General features: G+C 60.2%; 1 protein-coding gene across 1 annotated transcript; it reads left to right on the top strand.

Annotated features, from left to right (window-relative positions):
- Positions 1-976: 976 nt before the first annotated feature.
- On the top strand, positions 977-21,238 carry ERP44 (endoplasmic reticulum protein 44). Its single transcript, XM_078881538.1, has 12 exons — positions 977-1,122; positions 5,961-6,030; positions 7,881-7,920; positions 9,797-9,912; positions 14,148-14,332; positions 16,593-16,708; positions 16,880-16,937; positions 17,792-17,908; positions 18,409-18,520; positions 18,909-19,050; positions 19,872-19,974; positions 20,332-21,238. The coding sequence occupies exons 1-12, from the start codon at positions 1,066-1,068 to the stop codon at positions 20,431-20,433; spliced, it is 1,218 nt and encodes a 405-aa protein (XP_078737664.1). The 5' UTR covers positions 977-1,065; the 3' UTR covers positions 20,434-21,238.
- The last annotated feature ends 3,912 nt before the right edge of the window (positions 21,239-25,150 follow it).

Here is a 25,150-nt window from a genome sequence, read left to right as displayed (position 1 = left end):
AAGGGGGTGAGTAGGAGGGGGCGGGTGGAAGGGGGTGGGTGGAAGGGGGTGGGTGGAAGGGGGGTGGTTGGAAGGGGGTGGGTGGAAGGGGGTGGTTGGAAGGGGGTGGGTGGAAGTGGGTGGGTGGAAGGGGGTGAGTGGAAGGGGGTGAGTAGGAGGGGGTGGGTGGAAGGGGGTGGGTGGAAGTGGGTGGGTGGAAGGGGGTGAGTAGGAGGGGGTGGGTGGAAGTGGGTGGGTGGAAGGGGGTGGTTGGAAGGGGGTGGGTGGAAGGGGGTGGTTGGAAGGGGGTGGGTGGAAGTGGGTGGGTGGAAGGGGGTGAGTGGAAGGGGGTGAGTAGGAGGGGGTGGGTGGAAGGGGGTGGGTGGAAGTGGGTGGGTGGAAGGGGGTGAGTAGGAGGGGGTGGGTGGAAGTGGGTGGGTGGAAGGGGGTGGGTGGAAGGGGGTGGTTGGAAGGGGGTGGGTGGAAGGGGGTGAGTGGAGGGGGTGGGTGGAAGGGGGTGGGTGGAAGTGGGTGGGTGGAAGGGGGTGAGTAGGAGGGGGTGGGTGGAAGGGTGTGGGTGGAAGGGGGTGGGTGGAAGTGGGTGGGTGGAAGGGGGTGGGTGGAAGGGGGTGAGTGGAGGGGTGGGTGGAAGGGGGTGGGTGGAAGGGGGTGGGTGGAAGTGGGTGAGTAGGAGGGGGTGGGTGGAGGGGGTGGAGGGGGTGAGTGGAAGGGGGTGGATGGAAGGGGGTAATTGGAAGGGGGTGGGTGGAAGGGGGTGGGCAGGAGGGGGGGGGTGAGTAGGAGGGGGGGGGTGAGGAGGGGGGGGTAGGAAGGGGGGCGGGTAGGAGGGGGGGAGTGAGTGGAATGGGGTGGGAGGGGGAGTAGGAGGGGGGGCAGGAGGGGCGGGTAGGAGGGGGGGGTAGGAGGGGGGGTGTAGCGTGAGAGCCCCTGGTGTAGTCGAGCGACACCTGGCGACCGCTTGCGTGGAGCTAAGAAGGAGGCCTCCATCCTCCCCCCCTCCCTCCTCCTCCGCCCCCCTCCTCCCCCTGGGCTCCTCCGGCAGTCTCCTCCCCTCTACACCTCGCAATGGACGCGGCCTCGGCACACACGGAGCGGACTCTCGCACCTCTACTGCTGCTCGCAGTGAGTGTCCGCCTCCCCTCCTTCCCAGCCCACCACCACAACCACCACCACCACAACAACAACCACAGCCACCACCACAACCACCGTCTCCCCTGCGCCGTGGAAAGGCCGCGCCGGCTCGCGGGCCCTCGGCCTGCCGGGCTCGACTCGTTTCGGGGGCCGCACCGCCCGGGCCACGTCTAAGGCGACACCCCCAGGGGGTAGCCCTGGAGGGGGGCCCCTTACCCCCTAACCCTCTACCCCCAAGCCCCCCCTTACCAAGGTTCGACTCTGAACCTGAGCCACCCATTGGGGTCTGGCGTGGTCCCCCAGGATGTGTGGTTACCGGTCTCTCTACAGTCGGAGGAGGGGGGTGGTGATGGTGGTGGTTCCGCAAGTTGACCCCCGATACCCCCTCGATGGTCCCCTCCAGCACGACGACCCTCGAGGCGTAGAGGTCAAGGAGGGGATCTCGAAGGGGTTCACGGTGGACAGTGCCGTGACATGGAGCGGCGGGGGGGGGGTGTCGAGAGGGGACCCGGCCAGGTCCGGATGTGGAGATTTGAGTGCGTGTAGTGTGTCTGTGTAGTGTGTTGTGTCTGTGTGTGTGCAGAGTGTTGTGTCTGTGTAGTGTGTCGTGTCTGTGTTTGTGTGTTGTCTGTGTGTAGTGTTTTGTGTCTGTGTGTAGTGTGTTGTGTGTCTGTGTGTAGTGTGTTGTGTGTCGTGTCAGTGTGTTGTGTGTCGTGTCTGTGTGTTGTGTGTCGTGTCTGTGTGTAGTGTGTTGTCTATCTGTGTGTGTAGTGTGTTGTCTGTGTGTCATGTCAGTGTGTAGAGTCTGTGTGTAGTGTGTCATGTCTGTGTGTGTAGTGTGTAGAGTGTTGTGTAGTGTGTCTTGTGTGTGTAGTGTGTGGTGTGTGTATGTGTGTTGGCGAGCACCTATCAGTTTACCGTGTTGAGTACACCACACAGAATACACCACACAGAGCACTGTGTACTGTAGCAGAGCACTGTGTACTGTATGTACACACACGACTGGACTACGTTACTGGGTGTTCACGTGCACAGTCTCATGGAGGCGCCTCTTGCAGCAGTGGATAGAGTCTGATGGCGTTAACTTTGGTTGTTACAGATTGCTGTCCGTGTGGGAATGGACAGTGGTGAAGATGGTTGTGGAACTTGTTGATGATGATGCTGATGGTGGTGGTGTTTTTGTTAATGTTGGGCGATGGTGGTGTTCATGTCAAATAACGACGGAGGTGACGTTTGATGATGATGATGGTGAAGATGTGAACGCTGATGGTGAGGTGCATGTCTGTTGTTGTGATTTTTAAATGATTACGATGGCAACAGCAATGGTTAAGTTGTTAATCATATTAAGGAGGATGATGATGATGGTGGTGATGTTGATGTCGGTGATTGTGCTGTCATTGGTTGTGATGGTGACAACGATAGTGATGATGGTGGTGATGATGATGGTGGTGATGATGGTGGTGATGATGGTGGTGATGATGATGATGGTGGTGATGTTGATGATGTTAGGAGCAAAGTGATTGTGAATCGTTGATGTTTGGGTCATCTGAATTACGGCTGTCTGGCTTGCCTCCGCTTTTAAATGTGGCGCCTTCTGATTGGCTGGCCCGGCCCGTGACGTCACCGGCGAGACGCTTTACATTTGGAAGCGCGGATGGACAATGGGGGGGGGGGGGGGGGGTCGGATTCCGCGTTCTGATTGGTCGAGACTGTAACGCTAACTCTTATCCAGTGTACGTATTCTAGAGTGCCTGTACGTGAATGATGTGCGCTTTGAATATTATAATACAAAGTTCTCTATGAAAATGCACGGAGTTTATCTTTACGCATGAGTAATATATAGTATGGCAAGGTTCTGTGGGACTTTATATATGCTAATACCAGACTTAATGTATACACGCTTAGTGTAATGTGCATAACTTTGTATTATAAAGTTAGGTGTTGTACACTTTGTGTGTGTGTGTACATGAACAGCGCTGTCTGTCTCTCCACTGCTGGATGATGGCCTGTGCGGCCCGTGTGGGTTGTTTGACCATCCTTCACCACGCGGGTCGGTGCAAGCGGGGAGCATAGAAGTACAGCGCGGAAATCGATGTTTCTGCATTGGCCCTCTGCTGCCCGCCATGGCAACCCTGGCATAGCAACCCTGGCATAGCAACCCTCCCATGGCAACCCTGGCATGGCAACCCTCTCATGGCAACCCTCCCATGGCAACCCTGGCATGGCAACCCTCCCATGGCAACCCTGGCATGGCAACCCTCCCATGGCAACCCTGGCATGGCAATCCTCCCATGGCTACCGTGCCATGGCAACCCTTGCATGGCAACCCCCCCATGGCAACCCTCCCATGGCAACCCTGGCATGGCAACCGTGCCATGGCAACCATGCCATGGCAACCCTGGCATGGCAACCCTGGCATGGCAACCCTCCCATGGCAACCCTGGCATGGCAACCCTCTCATGGCAACCCTCCCATGGCAACCCTCCCATGGCAACCCTGGCATGGCAACCCTCCCATGGCAACCCTGGCATGGCAACCCTCCCATGGCAACCCTGGCATGGCAATCCTCCCATGGCTACCGTGCCATGGCAACCCTTGCATGGCAACCCCCCCATGGCAATCCTCCCATGGCAACTCTGGCATGGCAACCCTGGCATGGCAACCCTGGCATGGCAACCCTGGCATGGCAACCCTGCCATGGCAACCCGCAAGGCCTATCGCGCGCACCCTGTGTGTGTGCGCGGTGGTTTCAAGTTGGCTTTGTTTAACCCGGTGAGATCTCAAAGGATACCGGGATAAAAGTCTCATTCGCCTGAGCGAGCTGGGTCCAGCGCTGTCCAGGCTCAACCGCTTCTTGGCTTTGCGAGATGTGGTGACCCGCGTGCCGGGTGGAGGAGGGGGGGGATCAGGTGACCGAGACGGGCATCGGAAGTGGCGCTCAGAGATGGCCGTGCAAGGGGAAGACCCCTGGTGACGGACGCTCCATCCATCGTTTGAACTCTTCCCGTCAGCCACGCGGCCTTCTAAAACGATGCGCTCCCAGAAGGCCACGTGGCTGATGAGATTTGTAAATACCATTTTTGTTGTTGTTGTATATAAATGAGGGACAGGTATGGGAAGGAGGCGGATTGCCTGCCGATTTAGTTTGGGAGTGAAATTCTCCACAGTGACGTTCGTGGTTATTCTGTGTTGCGCGTCACGGAGAGTTTGGCGTCAAACCTGGACCCATGTCGAACAGAGAGGGTCCTTGCCAATACTATTTGCTCTTCGATTTAGCAGGTAAAGCCCACTGAGATATTAGCTCTCTTTCACAGGTGACCTGGCCTCACGTGACGGCTCATTGAAGTGGTTAATCGCGGTGTGGGAACTTATAGGGGGCAGCAAAATAATCTCAAGCGCACGTTTCTAAATGAGGAGGGCAGAACGGCTGGAACGCAGAGAGCACGCGACCACCACGGGGAGAGGGAACGCGCTGACTCCAAATATACAACAGGCATCGTCGGGGTCCGGCATCGAACCCACGGCCTCCTTCGTGCCAGGCGAGGGAGAATGGCATCTCCCCACCGCCGCGGCGACCGGTTCGGCGACATCGTATCGCCACGGCGCTAACTCGGCGGGTCCCTCGCGAACGAGCGTGAAGCGGATTTCCTGGGTAAACAAGCGCCGTGACGATGGCGACGGCGAGATGAGTGGCGGCCCCGGCGCCGATTTGAACAGCGAGGCACTCGAACGTTTGTTAGGCCGAGCTTTTTTTCTCGATTGTCATCCGATCGACCAGGTCAGAGGTCACGCTGAGCAGTGGGCCAGTACTGATGTTATGTGTGTGGCATCTCCCGAGGTCACTGTATTATTATTATTGTGCTTTTTTGCCCAGGAAAGCCTCCCTGAGTCTTAAGACTATTTCATAGCTAATAGGGGTTTTCCCATTTTTTTCTGGCAACAAAACTGACACCTTTTGCAAGGACTCATGTTTACATTAACCACGATACTTGCAGTCAAATGCAAACAAAAAACAATACTCTGATAATGTATGCATTGTCCATGAAACATATTTTTTGTTTGCATTTGACTGCAAGTATTGTGGTTAATGTAAACATGATTCCTTGCAAAAGGTGTCAGTTTTGTTGCCAGAAAAAAAGGAGAAAAACCCTATCAGTATATTTTGGTACTGGCAAAGGAGGTCCCATGATATTTCATAGCTGTCAACCTGTACAGTTTACTCCGTATTCTTGTGCAGGCAAATTACGTTTTCAGGTCCATACGGCGTGCAGCCGTTTCAATACGGGCAAAAATAAAAAATAAATGTTCCTCTTTGTTTGTGTTGCTCCCTTGTGATGGGACTTTGTGGGATGAACTTTGAGAATTTATAAGAGCACGGGGTGACCAATAAGGTCTGAATTGGTCTGCAATAAGGTAGGCACCGATAAGAGGTTGATGGCTATGCTATTTTTCATGAGGATCCTGCTACATCAGGACAATACTAATATGAATAATATGATGTTCGGTATTGGCGCTGTCGTTTCTCTGTCTGGGGGGCTGCTATAATTCCACAGTGGGTGGGGGTTGATGTTGTTGGCATGTGTGTGATCCCAGTTGAGCAATTTGTGGTTTAATTTTTCACGTTTGGTAAGTTTGGACTGTGACGCTGGCACACGAAGGTCTACGAATGACGTCAGGTGATCTTTACCATCCACCGTGAGCCAAGCGGGTGGCGTGTCGTCGTATTTTATGGCGAATATTGCAGCGTTACAAGCTGTGAACGCGCCAGCGAATAACTGATGGTGCCACTCTTGAGCTGACCGACTGCGATACTCTTGTATGTCATGCAGGCCACGTGGATCAGCCAGGTGCTGGGCAGCACAGTAAACCTCAACACCGAGAACGTGGACAGCATATTAGGTAACCACAGCACCCTGGCTCTGACTCGCACTCTTGCTCACACTCACATTCATTCTCACCCCCCTCACACTCTCACAAGACAAAGATCCCCCGTATAGCCTTAACAGACTGTAGGGGCAAGTGCTGTTAGCGAGCACCTATGAAGGTCGGAACGGTACACGAGGGGGTGGGTGGCCAGCACCACGCCCGACCGCCTTTGTCTCCCTAGTGGCGATGTTTACACATCGCACCAGGTACTCATTTGAGGCTGAGTCGACCTAGGAGAGGCCCAGGACCGGTTCAGATAATCGTCACTGGTGGTGTTAGCCGTGAGCGGGAATCGAACCCGTGTCGCCGGGTTCATAGCGCAGCGCTCTAACCGCTACACTACCGCTCTCGCACACACCATTAAAGCCTTGCTCACGTTCAAACCCTCATAGCCTCACTCACCTCACTCACACCCACACACACCCTCACTCACGAGGTATCATTTCGAATGCGGTGATGTGCAAGTAATACAGGTAAAGGTGCAGCAGACCCGCTATTGCTTGCTCGTGGGCGACAGTCGACGAGAATGAAACTGTGACCACACGAACTTCACAGTCTTCACTGGAACTCCGCAGGCTGGCGTTGATTCGAGTTAAGCGCCACGTTCTTAGTCTCGACCTAGCTCAAGCTCGACCTCAAACACTCAGGCCCAGGTCAGGCTCAACCTCTAACATTCAGGCCTAGTTCAGGGTTGGCCTCAAACACTCAGGCCTAGTTCAGGGTTGGCCTCAAACACTCAGGCCCAGATCAGGGTTGGTCTCTAACATTCAGGCCTAGTTAAGGCTCGATCTCAAACATTCAGGCCTAGTTCAGGCTTGGCCTCTAACACTCAGGCCCAGATCAGGGTTGGTCTCTAACACTCAGGCCTAGTTCAGGCTCGATCTCAAACACTCAGGCCTAGTTCAGGGTTGGTCTCTAACATTCAGGCCCAGTTCAGGGTTGGTCTCTAACATTCAGGCCTAGTTCAGGGTTGGCCTCTAATACTCAGGCCTAGTTCAGGCTTTGCCTCTAACACTCAGGCCCAGATTTCGATTTAAAGCTTTCGTGACTGCAGGGATTCATATTCTTGGTTCTTTCGGTAAAGTCACGTAGAATGGAAATAATAAAATAATAAACATATTTTGTCATTTCCCTTCTACGTGACTTTACTCAAGCCCATCTCAGGCCTGGCCTCTAGACCCAGCTCGGGCTCGAGCCGCTCCGTTGCATACAAAGAGGCGCGAGTGAGCTGCTCAGCTGTGTCCTGGCTCAAGGTCAGACTCGTGGAAACATCGTGAGCATGGCTGGGACCATGCTTGGAGCACGCGGCCTTGAGCCATGGCTCACTTGGGCCAGAGCCAAGCCTGAGCCGAGCCGTGACTCGGGATACGAACCTCAGAATATGGATTGAAGTATACATTAACAATGTAATATAAATAAGAATCATGTTAAGTTTCATACAGCGTCCTTTATTGAATCTCACAAAAGCTGAGGATCCACAGACGAGCGGGAAGGCTGCAGCCAGACTGTTGCCCAAGCTCTGCAGTTCTCTATTTCTCAGGACGCTTTCAGCCTATTAATAGATAGATTTTATTTATTTCAGCTGGAAGGACCCAACGAGCTGCTAGGCTCTATTGTGTGGGTGTCCTGCGACGGTACAGGTGTTGTAGAGTACACATCTTAGTGACACAAGCATGTTCACATAGGTCGCGATACAAAACGGCTTCATACACGTTACGGGGACGATGAGTGTTTATACAACGTGAATGCAACGTTGCTCACCAAGCTTACCCACCCCCCCCCCCCCCCGGTCTGGCCCCGCGGCTCTGTGCGCCGCGGTGCAGGTTCCGCGGATCTGGTGATGGTCAACTTCTACGCGGACTGGTGAGTGTGCTCCTCCTGTTTACGATGTCAGAGTTTGATCCGAGATCCGCAGTAAAATCTCTCGCGCTCCCGTTGGCCACCTCCGCCGTGCTCGGGCGACGAGGCCCCAGCGAGCAACGCTGCTTCGCAACGGAGTTCCGCTCGTGTTGGGTCTCCTTTACGTGCGTCACCGGACGGACAGACGACGGCATGAGCACTCAGCACGCGCGGCATAGTGGACAAAACGCGGCATTTGCTGCCCTTTAATTTGTTGACTTTTTTTGTCGTTTTTGGTGAATGAGACTCCTATCCCGGTCCCTTGAGTTCTCACCGTGTTACACGGACGCCAACTTGAGACTTGGCAGCGCTATTTCCCGAGTTGTAACATGTATCGAGGGCTACTGACGCGTCGCTCTTGAAACGGAGCAAGATTAGTGTTGTAGGAGCATGGGGGGAAAGAGACGATGATGGGAGGAGGACATTCCAGAGCGGAGCAGAGCGAGGGTAGAAGCAGAGAGAGAAGTGAAGCGAAACGCGCCGCTGACGTGAGCCGTGGCCAGGAATGAAGCCCCCGACGGCCTAAACGTGCGCGCTAACACGGTCGGTCGCCAGCGCCGTCGTTCAACCCCACCAGGAGTGGGGGGGGGGGTGTGCGATGTGGGAGCAGGGGTCGGATCATTAGCCTAAAGGTCACGGGGTCTTGTGTGGCTCCCGTCATCCCTCCCCCCCCCTCTCCACGTGGTCACGATGCCGACCCTGCCCGGCCGCTCTTGTCGATTTCGCCACGGGCCTCCTGTGCTCGGGGTGGCGGATCGGCGCCAGGGTTCGTTAGGGTCCGTTTAACGAGTCCGCGGGGGCAGGCGCGGGGGCAGGGGGGGGGGGCGGCCAGGGCCCTGTTTGTAATTAGGGGGTTGTAATTGGGGTTGCTCCCCGGTCCTCCGTGGCGCGCCCTTTGTTTAATTTCGGCTAATGTAGCGAACAGGCGCGCGGGCGGCCTAACGAGCACGCGCGTGGATTCGTGTTATCGCTGCGACTAAGCGCGTTGCTCGCGTCACCCGGGAGAGCCTCGCCGAGTCTCGAGGCTCGCTCTCGGGAGGGTCCTGCCAAGTCCGTCACGGTAGGGGTGGGGCGGGCGCGATGATGCTGCTGCTGCTGCTGCTGTCCCAGTTGAGCGCTTTGCAGGCGGCATTTGCAGCATCGTGATGTTTGGGCCGATACCGCTTGTTGCGCTGTCTGGTCTTATTTACGTGACGGGAGCGGGACGGAGAAATCCGGAGGAGACCCATGCAGAGCAGGTGGAGGATAAATATCCACACGCTAAGCACATTAAGCGCCCGGGTCAGGAATCGAACCCGGGCACTCGTTGTTGTGAGGCACGAGTGTCATCACTGCACGTGTGTTACATGTGTGGTGCACGCGTGTTACACGTGTCCTGCACGTGTGTTACACGTGTGGTGCGCGCGTGTTACATGTGTCCTGCACGTGTGTTACACACGTGGTGCACGTGTGTTACATGTGTGGTGCGCGTGTGTTCCATGTGTGGTGCACGTGTGTTACATGTGTGGTGCACGTGTGTTACATGTGTGGTGCACGTGTGTTACATGTGCGGTGCACGTGTGTTACACGTGCGGTGCACGTGTGTTACACGTGTGGTGCACGTGTGTTACATGTGTGGTGTACGTGTGTTACATGTGTGGTGTACGTGTGTTACATGTGTGGTGCACGTGTGTTACATGTGTGGGGCACGTGTGTTACATGTGTCCTGCACGTGTGTTACATGTGTGGTGCACGTGTGTTACGCGCGTAGTGCACGTGTGTTACATGTGTGGTGCACGCGTGTTACATGTGTGGTGCGCGTGTGTTACATGTGTGGTGCATGTGTGTTACGCGTGTGTAGGTGCCGCTTCAGTCAGATGCTGCACCCCGTGTTTGACGAGGCGGCCCACATGGTGCAGCAGGAGTTCCCGGGGGACAACTCCATCGTGTTCGCGCGCGTCGACTGTGAACTCCAAGGTGCCCGCATATCCACCTCGTCGCTCTCGCATCATCATCACGCTGCACCACCGCTCACACACAGACACACAAAGATCCCCCGTATAGCCTTAAGATACCTATGAAGGCCAGAACGGTACACGAGGGGGTGGGTGGCCAGCACCATGCCCGACCGCCTTTGTCTCCCCAGTGGCAATGTTTACACACCGCACCAGGTACTCGTTTCAGGCCGAGTTGACCTAGGGGAGGCCCCGGACCGGTTCAGAAAATCGCCACTGGTGTTGGCCGTGAACGGGAATCGAACTCCGGTTGCCGGCTTTGTCGCACAGCGCGCTAACCGCTGCACCACCGCTCCCCACACACAGACACAAAGACAAAGATCCCCCGTATAGCCTTAACAGACTGTAGGGGCAAGTGCTGTTAGCTAGCACCTATGAAGGCCGGCACGGTATACGAAGGGGTGGGTGGCCAGCACCACGCCTGACCGCCTTTGTCTCCCCAGTAGCGATGTTTACACACCTCACCAGGTACTCATTTGAGACTGAGACCTAGGGGAGGCCCGGGACCGGTTCAGATAATCGCCACTGGTGTTGGCCATGGGCGGGAATCGAACCCGTGTCGCCGGGTTCATAGCGCAGCGCGCTAACCGCTACACTACCGCTCCCCACACACAGACAGACATACAACAACAACAACCGCCATTCGCCACTAAGTGGCGGTGACGTCACCACGACGCTTGTGCCAGGCCATGTGCACCTTGAGGCCACGTGAAGTGTCGAACGCCCGCTGGCAGGAGGTCACGGGGCAGACCCAGCAGGTGCCATGGGTCGACTGACCGAGATGACTGGCTGATGCACCACCTGTGCCCCCTACTGTACCAACTTATTGTGCTTTAGCCACCCGGCGCTCCGCTCGTTGTTGTGAGCATCACTCCTCCGCCCTCCGTTGTTGTTGGAGGGCGACTGCCTCCAACTGCCCAGTAGCGTCCTTCACGAGCCTCCTCCACAGAGGCCGATCTTGACACCGCTGGTAGCAGTCATCGGCAAGTCCACTCAGCTCCACGTCCTCCTGTACCACATCACTCCATCTCTTCTCTAGCCCGTGCCGCGCCCGTTTAGCCCCCTTGATCCGGCCGAACAAAAGCTGTTTAGGCATGCGGTGGCTGGGCATGCGGGCTACATGACCCAGCCAACGCAGCCTTACCTGCCGGAGGAGCTCACCGATGGGACTTTTCCCAGATCTTTCAAGGATTTGCGAGCTCCTCACACAATCCAGCCTGGTTAAACCCAGGATGGATCGTAGGCAGGCCAGCCTAAATGTTTCCAACCGGCGAAGATATACACACACAGACACACACAGACACACACACACAGAGCTATGGCTAAGCAAAACTCAGCGCATCCCCCCTGGACCAATCCCCTCGCCTGCACTCACTGTTATCTGTGTCACGGCCAATCAGCCAGGCAGCCCTCTCCCTTCTCCACTCCCCCGAGGGGGGTGGGGGGGGGTGCGCACAGCCCATCGCTGGCGTGGCCTTTAATTGGTGGCGAGTAATGGCTTTAATTGGCAGAGTGGAGGCACGGCCGCCCCACCCGGGGGAGTTGACAACAACAACAACAATGACCATCCCAGCAGCGGTGGTGGTGGCGGCGGTAGCAGTGGGAGTGTGAGTGGGAGGGAGCGTGCGAGTGTAAGTGGAGCGTTTCAAGTGTGAGTGGGAGCGTGAGAGTGGGAGCGAGCGTACGAGTGGGAGGGAGCGAGCGTGAGTGTGCGTGAGTGGGAGCGAGTGTGCGTGCGTGAGTGGGAGCGTGCATGCATGAGTAGGAGCTGCGTGAGTGGAAGCGTGCGTTTGTGGGAGCGTGCATGAGTGCGTGCGTGAGTTGGAACAAGCGTGCATGCGTGAGTGGGAGCGTGCGTGTGTGAGTGGGAGCGTACGGGAGTGCATGCGTGAGTAGGAGCGAGCGTGCGTGAGTGGGTGGGAGCGTGCGTGAGTGGGAGCGAGCGTGCGTGAGTGAGTGGGAGCGAGCGTGCGTGAGTGGGTGAGTGGGTGAGTGGGAGCGTTCATGAGTGGGTGAGTGGGAGCGTGCGTGATTGGGTGGGAGCGTGCGTGAGTGAGTGGGAGCGAGCGTGCGTGAGTGGGTGAGTGGGAGCATTCGTGAGTGGGTGAGTGGGAGCGTGCGTGATTGGGTGGGAGCGTGCGTGAGTGAGTGGGAGCGAGCGTGCGTGATTGGGTGGGAGCGTACGTGAGTGAGTGGGAGCGAGCGTGCGTGAGTGGGTGAGTGGGTGAGTGGGAGCGTTCGTGAGTGGGTGGGAGCGTGCGTGAGTGAGTGGGAGCGAGCGTGCGTGAGTGGGTGAGTGGGAGCGTTCGTGAGTGGGTGAGTGGGAGCGTGCGTGATTGGGTGGGAGCGTGCGTGAGTGAGTGGGAGCGAGCGTGGGTGAGTGGGAGCGAGCGTGCGTGAGTGGGTGAGTGGGAGCGTTCGTGAGTGGGTGAGTGGGAGCGTGCGTGATTGGGTGGGAGCGTACGTGAGTGAGTGGGAGCGAGCGTGCGTGAGTGGGTGAGTGGGTGAGTGGGAGCGTTCGTGAGTGGGTGGGAGCGTGCGTGAGTGAGTGGGAGCGAGCGTGCGTGAGTGGGTGAGTGGGAGCGTTCGTGAGTGGGTGAGTGGGAGCGTGCGTGATTGGGTGGGAGCGTGCGTGAGTGAGTGGGAGCGAGCGTGGGTGAGTGGGAGCGAGCGTGCGTGAGTGGGTGAGTGGGAGCGTTCGTGAGTGGGTGAGTGGGAGCGTGCGTGATTGGGTGGGAGCGTGCGTGAGTGAGTGGGAGCGAGCGTGCGTGAGTGGGTGAGTGGGAGCGTGCGTGAGTGGGAGCGAGCGTGCGGGAGTGCGTGAGTGAGTGGGAGCGAGCGTGCAAGTGTCGGGTAACAAGGGGTAGGCGAGGGCGGTTCCTCGCGACTCGTTAGCGCAAGGTGCACAAAGCCAATTACACGCGCACAGGGACACGTTTAGTGAGTAATGATCGCAAACCAAGACGCACTCGTCCGCTCGCCGCTATCTCGCTCGCCCACGCCATCACCGCGCGGGGCGCCCCGCCAGCACAGCGGGGAGCTGGACGCGTACAGTGTGGACGCAACGCGCCGTCGTGCCGCTGGACGGGAGGTAATAAGGGCGGGGGGGGGGGGCGGGCATCACGGTGGCCAGTTTTGCCAAATTCATGAAATCACACCGCACGTCGTCAATCGGAATCCACGCCGAGCAGCAGCTGCAGCAGCAACAGTTACAGCAGCTAGAGCAGCAGCAGCAGCAGCAGCAGCTACAGCAGCAACAGCAGCAGCTACAGCCGCTACAGCAGCAGCAGCTGCAGCAGCAGCAGCTACAGCAGCAGCAGCTACAGCAGCAGCAGCTACAGCAGCAGCAGCAGCAGCTACAGCAGCAGCAGCTACAGCAGCAGCAGCTACAGCAGCAGCAGCAGCAGCAGCTACAGCAGCAGCAGCTACAGCAGCAGCAGCTACAGCAGCAGCAGCAGCTACAGCAGCAGCAGCTACAGCAGCAGCAGCTACAGCAGCAGCAGCTGCAGCTACAGCAGCAGCAGCTACAGCAGCAGCAGCAGCTACAGCAGCTACAGCAGCAACAGCAGCTACAGCAGCAGCTACAGCAGCAGCTACAGCAGCAGCAGCTACAGCAGCAGCAGCTACAGCAGCAGCAGCAACAGCAGCTACAGCAGCAGCTACAGCAGCAGCTACAGCAGCAGCAGCTACAGCAGCAGCAGCTACAGCTACAGCAGCAACAGCAGCTACAGCAGCAGCTACAGCAGCAGCAGCAACAGCAGCTACAGCAGCAGCAGCTACAGCAGCTACAGCAGCAGCAGCAGCAGCAACAGCAGCTACAGCAGCAGCAGCTACAGCAGCAGCAGCTACAGCAGCTACAGCAGCAGCAGCAGCAGCAACAGCAGCTACAGCAGCAGCAGCTACAGCAGCAGCTACAGCAGCAGCAGCAGCAGCAGCTACAGCAGCAGCTACAGCAGCAGCAGCTACAGCAGCAGCAGCAGCAGCTACAGCAGCAGTAGCAGCAGCTACAGCAGCAGCAGCCCCTCCTGCGTAAACGTGGCAGCACCCTCCTGAGTCTCGAGTCTCTGTGAGGCTCTGCTGGGTTAACGAGAGGAATCGCAACAACAGTGATATTAATTCACACAACAACAACAACGACAACGACCTTTAACCTTTACCCTCCGACTCCCCCACCCCCTCCTCCCCCCCCCACGACAGCGGAGCTGGCACAACGGTACCGCATCTCCAAGTACCCGACGATGAAGGTGTTCAAGAGCGGACGGATGATGCGGCGCGAGTTCCGCGGGCAGCGCTCCGCCGCCGCGCTCGCCGACTTCGTGCGCCAGCAGACGCTCGATCCCGTGCTGCGGCTCGAAACCCTCGACCAGCTGGACGACATCGACGTGAGCCGCGCTCCACCCCAGATCCACCCCTGATCCACCCCCGATCCACCCCCGATCCACCCCCGATCCACCCCGGATCCACCCCCAGATCCACCCCCGATCCACCCCCGATCCACCCCAGATCCACCCCCCTGATCCACCCCCGATCCACCCCGGATCCACCCCCAGATCCACCCCCGATCCACCCCCGATCCACCCCAGATCCACCCCCCTGATCCACCCCAGATCCACCCCCCTGATCCACCCCAGATCCACCCCCCTGATCCACCCCCGATCCACCCCGGATCCACCCCCAGATCCACCCCCGATCCACCCCAGATCCACCCCCGATCCACCCCCGATCCACCCCCGATCCACCCCAGATCCACCCCCCTGATCCACCCCAGATCCACCCCCCTGATCCACCCCCGATCCACCCCGGATCCACCCCCAGATCCACCCCCGATCCACCCCAGATCCACCCCCGATCCACCCCAGATCCACCCCCCTGATCCACCCCAGATCCACCCCCCTGATCCACCCCCGATCCACCCCGGAACCACCCCCAGATCCACCCCCAGATCCACCCCCGATCCACCCCAGATCCACCCCCCTGATCCACCCCAGATCCACCCCCCTGATCCACCCCAGATCCACCCCCCTGATCCACCCCCGATCCACCCCGGATCCACCCCCAGATCCACCCCAGATCCACCCCCGATCCACCCCCGATCCACCCCCGATCCACCCCCGATCCACCCCGGATCCACCCCCGATCCACCCCAGATCCACCCCCCTGATCTACCCCAGATCCACCCCCCTGATCCACCCCCGATCCACCCCGGATCCACCCCCAGATCCACCCCCGATCCACCCCAGATCCACCCCTGATCCACCCCAGATCCACCCCCCTGATCCACCCCAGATCCACCCCCCTGATCCACCCCCGATCCACCCCCAGATCCACCCCCGATCCACCCCCGATCCACCCCAGATCCACCCCCCTGATCCACCCCAGATCCACCCCCCTGATCCACCCCCGATCCACCCCCAGATCCACCCCCGATCCACCCCAGATCCACCCCCCTGATCCACCCCAGATCCACCCCCCTGATCCACCCCAGATCCACCCCCCTGATCCACCCCCGATCCACCCCCAGATCCACCCCCGATCCACCCCAGATCCACCCCCGATCCACCCCAGATCCACCCCCCTGATCCACCCCAGATCCACCCCCCTGATCCACCCCCGATCCACCCCGGATCCACCCCCAGATCCACCCCCGATCCACCCCAGATCCACCCCCGATCCACCCCAGATCCACCCCCCTGATCCACCCCAGATCCACCCCCCTGATCCACCCCCGATCCACCCCGGATCCACCCCCAGATCCACCCCCGATCCACCCCCGATCCACCCCAGATCCACCCCCCTGATCCACCCCAGATCCACCCCCCTGATCCACCCCAGATCCACCCCCCTGATCCACCCCCGATCCACCCCGGATCCACCCCCAGATCCACCCCCGATCCACCCCCGATCCACCCCCGATCCACCCCGGATCCACCCCCCGATCCACCCCGGATCCACCCCCAGATCCACCCCAGATCTAGGCCAGATCCACCCCAGATTCACCCCCGATCCACTCCAGATCCACCCCAGATCCACCCCAGATCTAGGCCAGATCCACCCCAGATTCACCCCCGATCCACTCCAGATCCACCCCAGATCCACCCCAGATCTAGGCCAGATCCACTCCAGATCCACTCCAGATCCACCCCAGATCCACCCCAGATCCACCCCGGATCCACCCCGGATCCACCCCCGATCCACCCCCGATCCACCCCCGATCCACCCCAGATTCACCCCAGATCCACTCCTGATCCACCCCCGATCCACTCCGGATCCACCCCAGATCCACCCCAGATCCACCCCACATCCACCCCAGATCCACCCCCGATCCACCCCCGATCCACCCCCGATCCACCCCAGATCTTGTTGTCTCTGCTCTGACTGTAATCTGGCTGTCTCTGCTCTGACTGCCATCTGACTTTCTCTGCTCCGATTGCTCTTTGCTGTATTTTATTTACTTGCAAATGAGACTCCTATCCCTAGCCTCTCGTCTCCTCTCTCCTGCGATCAATCATTTACACGAGGGACTTGCGCCGTGTCCTCTGAACTAGGCCGATCGGCCCGTGCGTGCGTGCGTCTCCCGTGGGTTGTGTGCGTGCTGCGTGTGCATGTCGTGCGTGCGCTGCTTGCGTGCGTGACGCAACACAGCGCAGCAAGAGGACGATCGTCGGCTACTTTGAGGAGCAGGAGGGAGAGAACTACCGCACGTTCCTGCGCGTCGCGCACGTCCTGCGGGAGGACTGCGTCTTCTACGCCGCCTTCGGGTGCGCACACACACGCACACGCACGCACACGCACACACACGCACATACACGCACATACACGCGGGCACACACGCGCAAGCACCTGTATGTTCCTTTCCGTGCTAACGCGGCGCGTGTTTCGTTCCCCGTGTGTGTTCCGTTCCATGTGAACCCCGTGTGTGTTCCGTGTAGGGACATCTCCAAGCCTGAGCGGTTTTCGGGAGACAACATCATCTACCGGCCAGCAGGGGTGAGGGGTCACCGCTCACGCACACAAAAACCCACAGACTCCTCGCACAGAGACCCACGGACTCACACAGAGACCCACGGACTCCTCGCACAGAGACCCACGGACTCCTCACACAGAGACCCACGGACTCACACAGAGACCCACGGACTCGGACAGAGACCCACGGACTCCTCGCACAGAGACCCACGGATTCCTCGCACAGACACCCACGGATTCCTCGCACAGAGACCCACGGACTCACACAGAGACCCACAGACTCCTCACACAGAGACCCACGGACTCACACAGAGACCCACGGACTCACACAGAGACCCACGGACTCACACAGAGACCCACGGACTCACACAGAGACCCACGGACTCCTCACACAGAGACCCACGGACTCCTCGCACAGAGACCCACGGACTCACACAGAGACCCACAGACTCGCACAGAGACCCACAGACTCCCCGCACAGAGACCCACGGACTCCCCGCACAGAGACCCACGGACTCCTCGCACAGAGACCCACAGACTCCCCGCACAGAGACCCACAGACTCCTCGCTCAGAGACCCACAGACTCGCACAAAGACCCACAGACTCCTTGCACAGAGACCCACGGAATCGCTCAGAGACCCACAGACTCGCACAGAGACCCACGGACTCACACAGAGACCCACAGATTCCTCGCTCAGAGACCCACAGACTCGCTCAGAGACCCACAGACTCGCACAGAGACCCATGGACTCCTCGCACAGAGACCCACAGATTCCCCGCACAGAGACCCACGGACTCGCACAGAGACCCACAGAGCCCCACGGACTCGCAGAAGGACGGCACGCGTGCGCCCGTGTCTCCGTTGTGGTGCCCCCAGGAGAAGAACCCGGACATGGTGTTCTTGGGCACGCTCAAGAACCAGGAGCTGCTGTTCGCGTGGACGCAGGACAAGTGCGTGCCACTCGTCCGGGAGATCACATTCGAGAACGGAGAGGTGGGTGCGGCGTCGCGTCTCCCTGGAGCCATCGCCACTGCTACCGCCGTCGCCACCACCGCCACCACCGCCACCGCCGCCACCACCGCCACCACCGCCACCACGGCCACCACCGCCACCACTCCATATTGTCGCGTGGCCCCCACGATAGTTGTGATGGTTGTACGGCCGCGGGAGTGTGGTCCCCGCTCGTTGCAGAGGCTCGCCGTTCGAATCCCGCGGGCCACCCTGGTTAATGCAGCGGTGTGCGTTCACCACAACACTGCCACACGCCGTCTGCATCACAGTAGATGGCACATGATGGCTCTGGGGCGATCAAGTCCATATGTTGGCACGGGCGGGCGGGGCGATTGGTCCGTACGTTGGCGCGTGCGGGCGGGGCGATCGGTCCGTACGATGACGTGGGCGGGCGGGGCGATCGGTCCGTACGTTGGCGCAAGCGGGCGGGGCTGTGCGACTGGCGCGTGACTGCGGTTGACGCCGGCGTTGCCGGGTGGCAGGAGCTGACGGAGGAGGGGCTGCCCTTCCTCATCCTCTTCCACAACCGCGAGGACGAGGAGACGCTCAGCCGCTTCCAGCTGGAGGTGGCGCGCCAGCTCATCAGCGAGAAGGGTACGCCGCTACCGCACTACCACCAGCGGCAGCACCACCATCAGTAGCATCAGCACTACCGCCACCACTACCACCAGCACTACCACCACTAATGCTACCACTACTACCGTCACCACGATTGCTACCGTCACCACTACCACCACCGCCACCACCACTGCCACCACCACTTTCACCAGCAACACTAGCACTCCCACCAGCGTTACCGTCAATTGGCACGACCACTTGCGGGTGGGTTGGTGGATGAGCGATGTGAGTGGGCGAGTGAGTGGGCGGGCGATTGGGCGAGTGGGCGGGCGGGCGAGCGATTGGGGTGGCCGGGCGAATGGGCGGGCGGGCGAGTGGGCGGGCGAGTGGGCGGGCGAGTGGACGAGCGAGCGGCTGTTCGCAGGGTCGATAAACTTCCTGCACGCGGACTGCGAGAAGTTCCGCCACCCACTGCAGCACATCAACAAGAGTCCCAAGGACTGCCCCGTGATCGCCATCGACAGCTTCAAGCATATGTACGTGTTCCCCAACGTGAACGACATGATGTGAGTACCCGCAACGCTGGCACGCCCACCCGCTCACTCGCCCACTCACTCGCCCGCTCACTCGCCAGCTCCCCCCGCACGGCCGCCCGCAAGCACACTGACCTGCACGCTCACTCGCTCACGGTTCGCTCGTTCACCCGCTCGCTCACCCGCTCGCTCACTCACCCGGACGGCCACTAATTCACTAACTTATTCGTTCACTCACTTGCGCACTCAGTCCCTTAGTTTCTCGCTCACGGTACACTCACTCACTCACGGTTCACTCCCTTACTCACTCACCCGGACGGCCACTAACTCACCAACTTATTCGTTCACGATTCACTCACACGTGTTCGCTCCCTACCTCGCTCGCTTACACGCATACTCATTCACTCGCTCGCATGCTCGCTCATGGTTTGTCCGACTGCGATTGTCCGCCTGTATCTGTCAAGCTGTCTGTCTTGCGTGTCTCTGTGTGTGTGGACATGCCGGCCTGAATAGGCGATCGCTCACAGCCCAACAGGCTCTTGAAGTATATGTACAGGGCATCCTTTATCTTTGGAGCGGTAGCGTAGTGGTTTGCGCACTGTGCTAAGAACCCGGTCAACATCGGTTGTTAATATCTGATCCGAGCCAAGGCCTCTCCTAGGTCGACTCGGTTTTAAAATCAGTACCCGGTGCGTTGGGTGACTTCGCCACCGGGGAGACAAAGGCGGCCAGGCTCTGTTCCGGCCGCGCCAGCATCTCGTGCACCGTTCCGGCCTCACCAGGGCGCTGGCCGACAGCGCTTGCCCCGGCGGGTCCTTGTGAGCTACACGGGGGACCTTTGTCTGTGTGTGCAGGGTGCCCGGCAAGCTGAGGCAGTTTGTGCTGGACCTGCACTCGGGAAAGCTGCACCGGGAATTCCACCACGGCCCCGACCCGACACAGGTGGTCGAGGAGCAGGTGAGGCGACACACACACACACACACTCTGACAGTGGTACACACACACTGGTACACACACACTGGTACACACACACACACTCTGACAGTGGTACACACACACAGTGATACACACACACACTCTGACAGTGGTACACACACACAGTGATACACACAGTGACACACACACACACACTGACAGTGGTACACACACACAGTCACAGTGGTACACACACACACACAGTGACAGTGGTACACACACACAGTGACAGTGGTACACGCACAGTGACACAGCAGTGTGCATGGTCATATAGACACAGCATCACGTGGTTGCTCTGCCCCCCCTCGCCCCCCCCCCCGCCGTCCCCTCCCCGTGTAGTTTTTGGTGGAGTCCAGCGACCCCCCAGAGAGCTCCTTCCAGAAGCTGGCCCCCAGCGACCGTCGCTACACCATCCTCAAGAGAGACCGCGACGAGCTCTGAGACGACCCCACCGCCTCGCTCACCACCTCGCTCACCGCCACCTCGCTCACCACCATGCTCACCACCTCGCTCACCACCTCGCTCACCGTCTCGCTCACCGTCTCGCTCACCGTCTCGCTCACCACCTCGCTCACCACTCGCCGCACCACTCTCCTCCTCCCTTATCTGCCGGTCACTTCACTTCAACCTGCCTCACCTCTCTCTGACCTCCCGCTGTCCTTAGCCCTCGCCTGTTGCTCACCACCCCTCACCGTGCACTCGGCTTGCCCTCCTCACCCCTTCCTCACCGTCAACAAACGGCCCCAAAGCTCCCACCACCGCCACCAACACCACCCCCGTCCTCACCGCCACCCTCACCCGCGCACCGCCACCCTCACCGCCACCCTCACCCGCCTGCCACCCTCACCCGCCCGCCACCCTCACCGTCGCCGCCAATCCTCACCGCCACCCACACCGCCACCCACACCGCCACCCACACCGCCACCCTCACCGCCACCCTCACCGCCAATCCTCACCGCCATCCTCACCGCCACCGTCACCGCCAATCCTCACCCTCACCCACACCGCCACCCTCACCGCCACCCTCACCGCCACCCTCACCGCCACCGTCACCGCCACCCTCACCGCCAATCGTCACCGCCACGGGGAACTATCCTCGGAAGCCCCACAGCTGTTGTTGCGAGTGGCAGCAGTGACGCGCGGTTTGAGGTGGGGGCACAATCACTACCACGCGTTTCCCCGGGTGGAAATCCGCGGAACGATTCTTCATCTCGGAGAGTTCCGGGCACGTTCAGAGAGCTATGAGAGGGGGGGGTGGGGCAGGGGGGGGGGGGGTTGGGTAGAGGGGGGGTTGGGCAGGGGGGGGGTTGGGCAGGGGGGGGTTGGGCAGTGGGGGGGGGGGGTAGGTTGGGGGAGGGGGGGGGGAGTCACTCCGGGCTTCCGAGGATCTTTACTTCCATCTCATCCCGTGCCGGACAGCCGGACGCTTCCCCGGGTGTGTGCGTCACGTGGGTCGGTGTGCGTCGCGTGGGTCGGTGTGCGTCAAGTGGGTTGGCGCCACAGGGAGCCTCCGCCGGAGGATGTGGGGGGGAGAGGAAGGGGGAGGAGGAGGGAGTCGCAGGTCGCTAGCAAAGGCTTCCGACTCGTTTCTCCGGTTTGGGTCTTCCCATCGATGTTCCCGGCGGGGGGTTACGTCTGCGTTTACAAGGTCACGCGAGGTTATGGCGTTAGAACGGTCACGGCGACGACGACGACGACGACGACGACGAAGAGGTGCATAAGTAGCGGCGGGGTTGGGGTTGGGGTTGGGGTCGAGCTGTAAAACGCGCCCGGGCGGTTTACCCACGAGTCCCCTTCCCGTGCGGTGCCCACCACCATCGCCATCGCGTCCACCCCCACCACAATCATCGCCCCACCATCATCGTCATCGCCACCACAATCGTCGTCGCCACCACAATCGTCGTCGACCGTCAAGGCTGCGGTCCTCGCCCGGACGATCTCCCGAGTCTCACCGCTGCTCACTCCACTCACTCCACTCCTCTCCCCCGCGGGCGACAGAGCGGGCGAGCCGCGAGCCGCTCGCCGGCAGGTGGAGCCAGGCCGGCCGAGCGTGGATCTTCATCCCTGGTTTTGTCGCCTGGACGGACGGAGCCGCTCACCCGGGGCGGACGGGCGCTCCGCCCCGCCCCGCCCCGCCGTCGCGGCCGGCAGACTCTTGCCATCGGCCCGCCGCCGGCGTGCTGGCGACGAGACCCCACTCGGCCTGGGTTGGTCCGACCTGCATCAGCTGCGAGCAGCCGAGCCCAGGAAACTAGAAAGCGCTCCCCGCTCGATGGACGGAAAGGCACGTGGGAGGTGGGTCGTAAACAGCGACAGTGGCAGCAGCGTCAACAGCGTCATCAGCAACAGCGTCAACAGCGTCATCAGCAGCAGCCAGCTCTGTGTCTCCTCTGGCGCCGTGCCGTGGTTGCGTGTTCAGCGCAACCTCCAGCGTTTCGCCGCAGAGGCCGGGAGCTCCTGAAGAAGCTCCCGGGCACGCGGAGCGAAACGTCGGACATCGCGCTGAAAAGGACACGCGGCGCCGGGACCCGACGGCAACGGCGCAACCACGGTTGTACCGTGGCACAACCCCGCATCTACTGTTGACTCTGACTGCTGTCACCAGGCACCTCATCAAGCGCCAAGGGATGACGACGACGACGACGATGACGATGGGTCATGTTGATCTTTAAACAGGGTTGGCACTTGTGGCTTTTCCGGTTGACCACAGCCGACAGCAAGTTACCGCGCGACCACGTTTGCGACCGCATTAACACGTTACCACGCTGCCACGTGCACTCATGTGTTAACACGTTACCGCACTCCCGCTCGGGCTAGCGCGTGAACACACGACCGTGCTACCACGTGTGCGAGCACGTGACCACGCTACCACGTGCGTCAACACGTGGCCGCGCTCCCGTGTGTTCCCGCTGCTCGACGTTTTACCGCGCGTGCCGGGACCTCCTCCAGGAGCTCGCGAAGAGCCGCGTCGATTCGGATCGTGCGGCCAGCGCTTGATTTCAGCCGGAACCCGGCACACCGCATCGAGTATACCCCTCGCTGCCAGCCGTGGCTGCCGGGCGCACGCACGCACGTGCCAGCCGGCGACCCGGAAATTTACCCAGTGACCAAATTGAGCCCTTGGGCTGCACGAAACTGCAACTGAATCTCCGTCCGACCACCAGGTTGGACACGTCTGTGGCGACCGGCCGCTCGCCACTCACAGTGGAGGATGGACTGCCCCCCCCCTGCCCCTCCCCACGCCCCCCCTGCACCCCCCCCCCCCATCGTCACGGCGACCGGCGGAGGAGGTCGCCACAGAGCCACGTGCAGGTTCCGTTGAACGTCGAGTGTCCGTTCGTTGTTGACCGTTCATTGAAAAGGAAGCAAAGTGACCAATGAGCCGAAGGGTGCGAGGTGTGTGGTTGTAGTGTGTGTGGGTGTAGTGTGTGTGGGTGTGTGTGGTGAGGGGCTGGTGTGGTGGGTGGTGAGTTGGTGGTGAGGGGCTGGTGTGGTGGTGGGTGGTGTAAATAGCGGTGGTGGCACCGTGAGACTTAGACGAACACGGCGACAATTCCCCTTCACAAATCTCGCTCCCCACATTACAACAAAAAGAAACCGAACTATATTTTTGTACACATCCGATCCGGCTACACACGGCCTTCTGGGAGTACAATCCAATCGGCAGCATTGGTTCAACACGAGCGCAACGCTGGACCGATTTCGACACCCGGCTTCTCGTCAACAGAGAGCCAGGCTCTTTGCTCGAACCAATGCTGGCGGACTTCCGGCCATTTTTAGCGAACCGGGCCGCTCAATCCGAGCCTAGCCCCGACCTCTGACCCCCCCCAGCGCTGACGACTTGACGATTCCACTGTTGGCCGGCCGGGTCGCGTTCCGTGCTCGCTGTGCCCCATGCGGACCCCCCCTCCCCCCCCCCCACTGGGTCCCGCGACCATTGCTGATACGGTGAACTGCCCCGGGCCCCCCACCGACCCCCCCCCCCCCTCCCACGTAGGTTGACTTCGTTGTAAACGAGCAACTTGGTGTCACGTTGCGTTCAAATTGACGCGTGTGGGGGTGGGTGGGGGTGGGAAGGTGGTCATGGGTACAGCTCCACCATCATCCCCGTCGCGTGCCCTTGTCCCCCGGCCTTACTAGGTGCTCGCTAACTGCACTCGCCCCTGCGGGTCTGCGAGGCTAAACGGGGTGAGGGGTGGAGGAGATGGTGGCCCCAGCTTGCGTGTGGGCCGACTCGAGTTGTTGTTGACGAATTCCGCGTTGTCCTGATTTCTTGAAGAACTTCCGAGCCGAATGCAAAATAAAAGTTCCTTTGGACGATTTGCGGAGTTGCCCGCGTACACCCCCCCCCCCCCCCGGGGGGAAGAGGGGTGGGGGGGGGGGGGTCAGCTCCCCCCCCCCCCCTCAACAGGAGCCACCTGCCCCCCCCAGTCCCCGTGATCTCTCGCAGTTAATTCCAAATCAGAGGTCGCAACCGGGTACCCGATACCCGTACTCTACCCGATACCCGGCTACCCGTTTGCGACCCTGGTGCGGCCGGGTAAGGAATCAAAACCCGTTTGCGACCTCTGTTCCAAATCGACCCCCCAATGAGAGGAGACGGATCGCACGGGGGCTGCCCCGGTTTAGAACAGAACCCGCGGATTGTCGTCGTCGTCGTCTACCCAGCACAGCCTCGCTCGGCCCCGTGCCTCTTTCAGAAGGCCCCCAGTGCCGCCCCCCCCCCAACGTTAATAGCAAACGCCAAGACGGCCGCTGGAATCGAACCGCAAACCTCTTCTGCTCTGGGCGGGGTCCCCGTTCGATCGACCTCGCCACGCCGCAAGTCCACGGCACACATGGGCGGTAGGGGGGGGTCTCAGGCTGCCCTGGCTCACACGGGGAGCTCTGTTTGTGTCTTTGTCGTGTACGTGTCGGTGGGGGGGGGGTGTGTTACCGTGTGTGTTTTCTGGCGAGTGAAGTCATTTGTTTTTAACGTCTCTCGCGTCATCCGCGTTCCCCGAGATGTTCCGGCTCCGCTTTATCCGGGAGGGCGCCCGCCGTTCTCCGTGGCGGCGAGTGACATCACCAGCATGCGGCTCGCTCCCACTGTGAACACATCGCTCGAGACGCCGTGGCCTTGACAGAAGTATGTGATGTGCGCGACGTTTTAGGCAAT

The sequence above is a fragment of the Lampetra fluviatilis genome, chromosome 62 (genome assembly GCF_964198595.1).
Source record: "Lampetra fluviatilis chromosome 62, kcLamFluv1.1, whole genome shotgun sequence".
Taxonomy (NCBI): domain Eukaryota; kingdom Metazoa; phylum Chordata; class Hyperoartia; order Petromyzontiformes; family Petromyzontidae; genus Lampetra; species Lampetra fluviatilis.
Note: the sequence above shows the minus strand (reverse complement) of the source record. Positions and strands in the feature narration are given on the sequence as shown.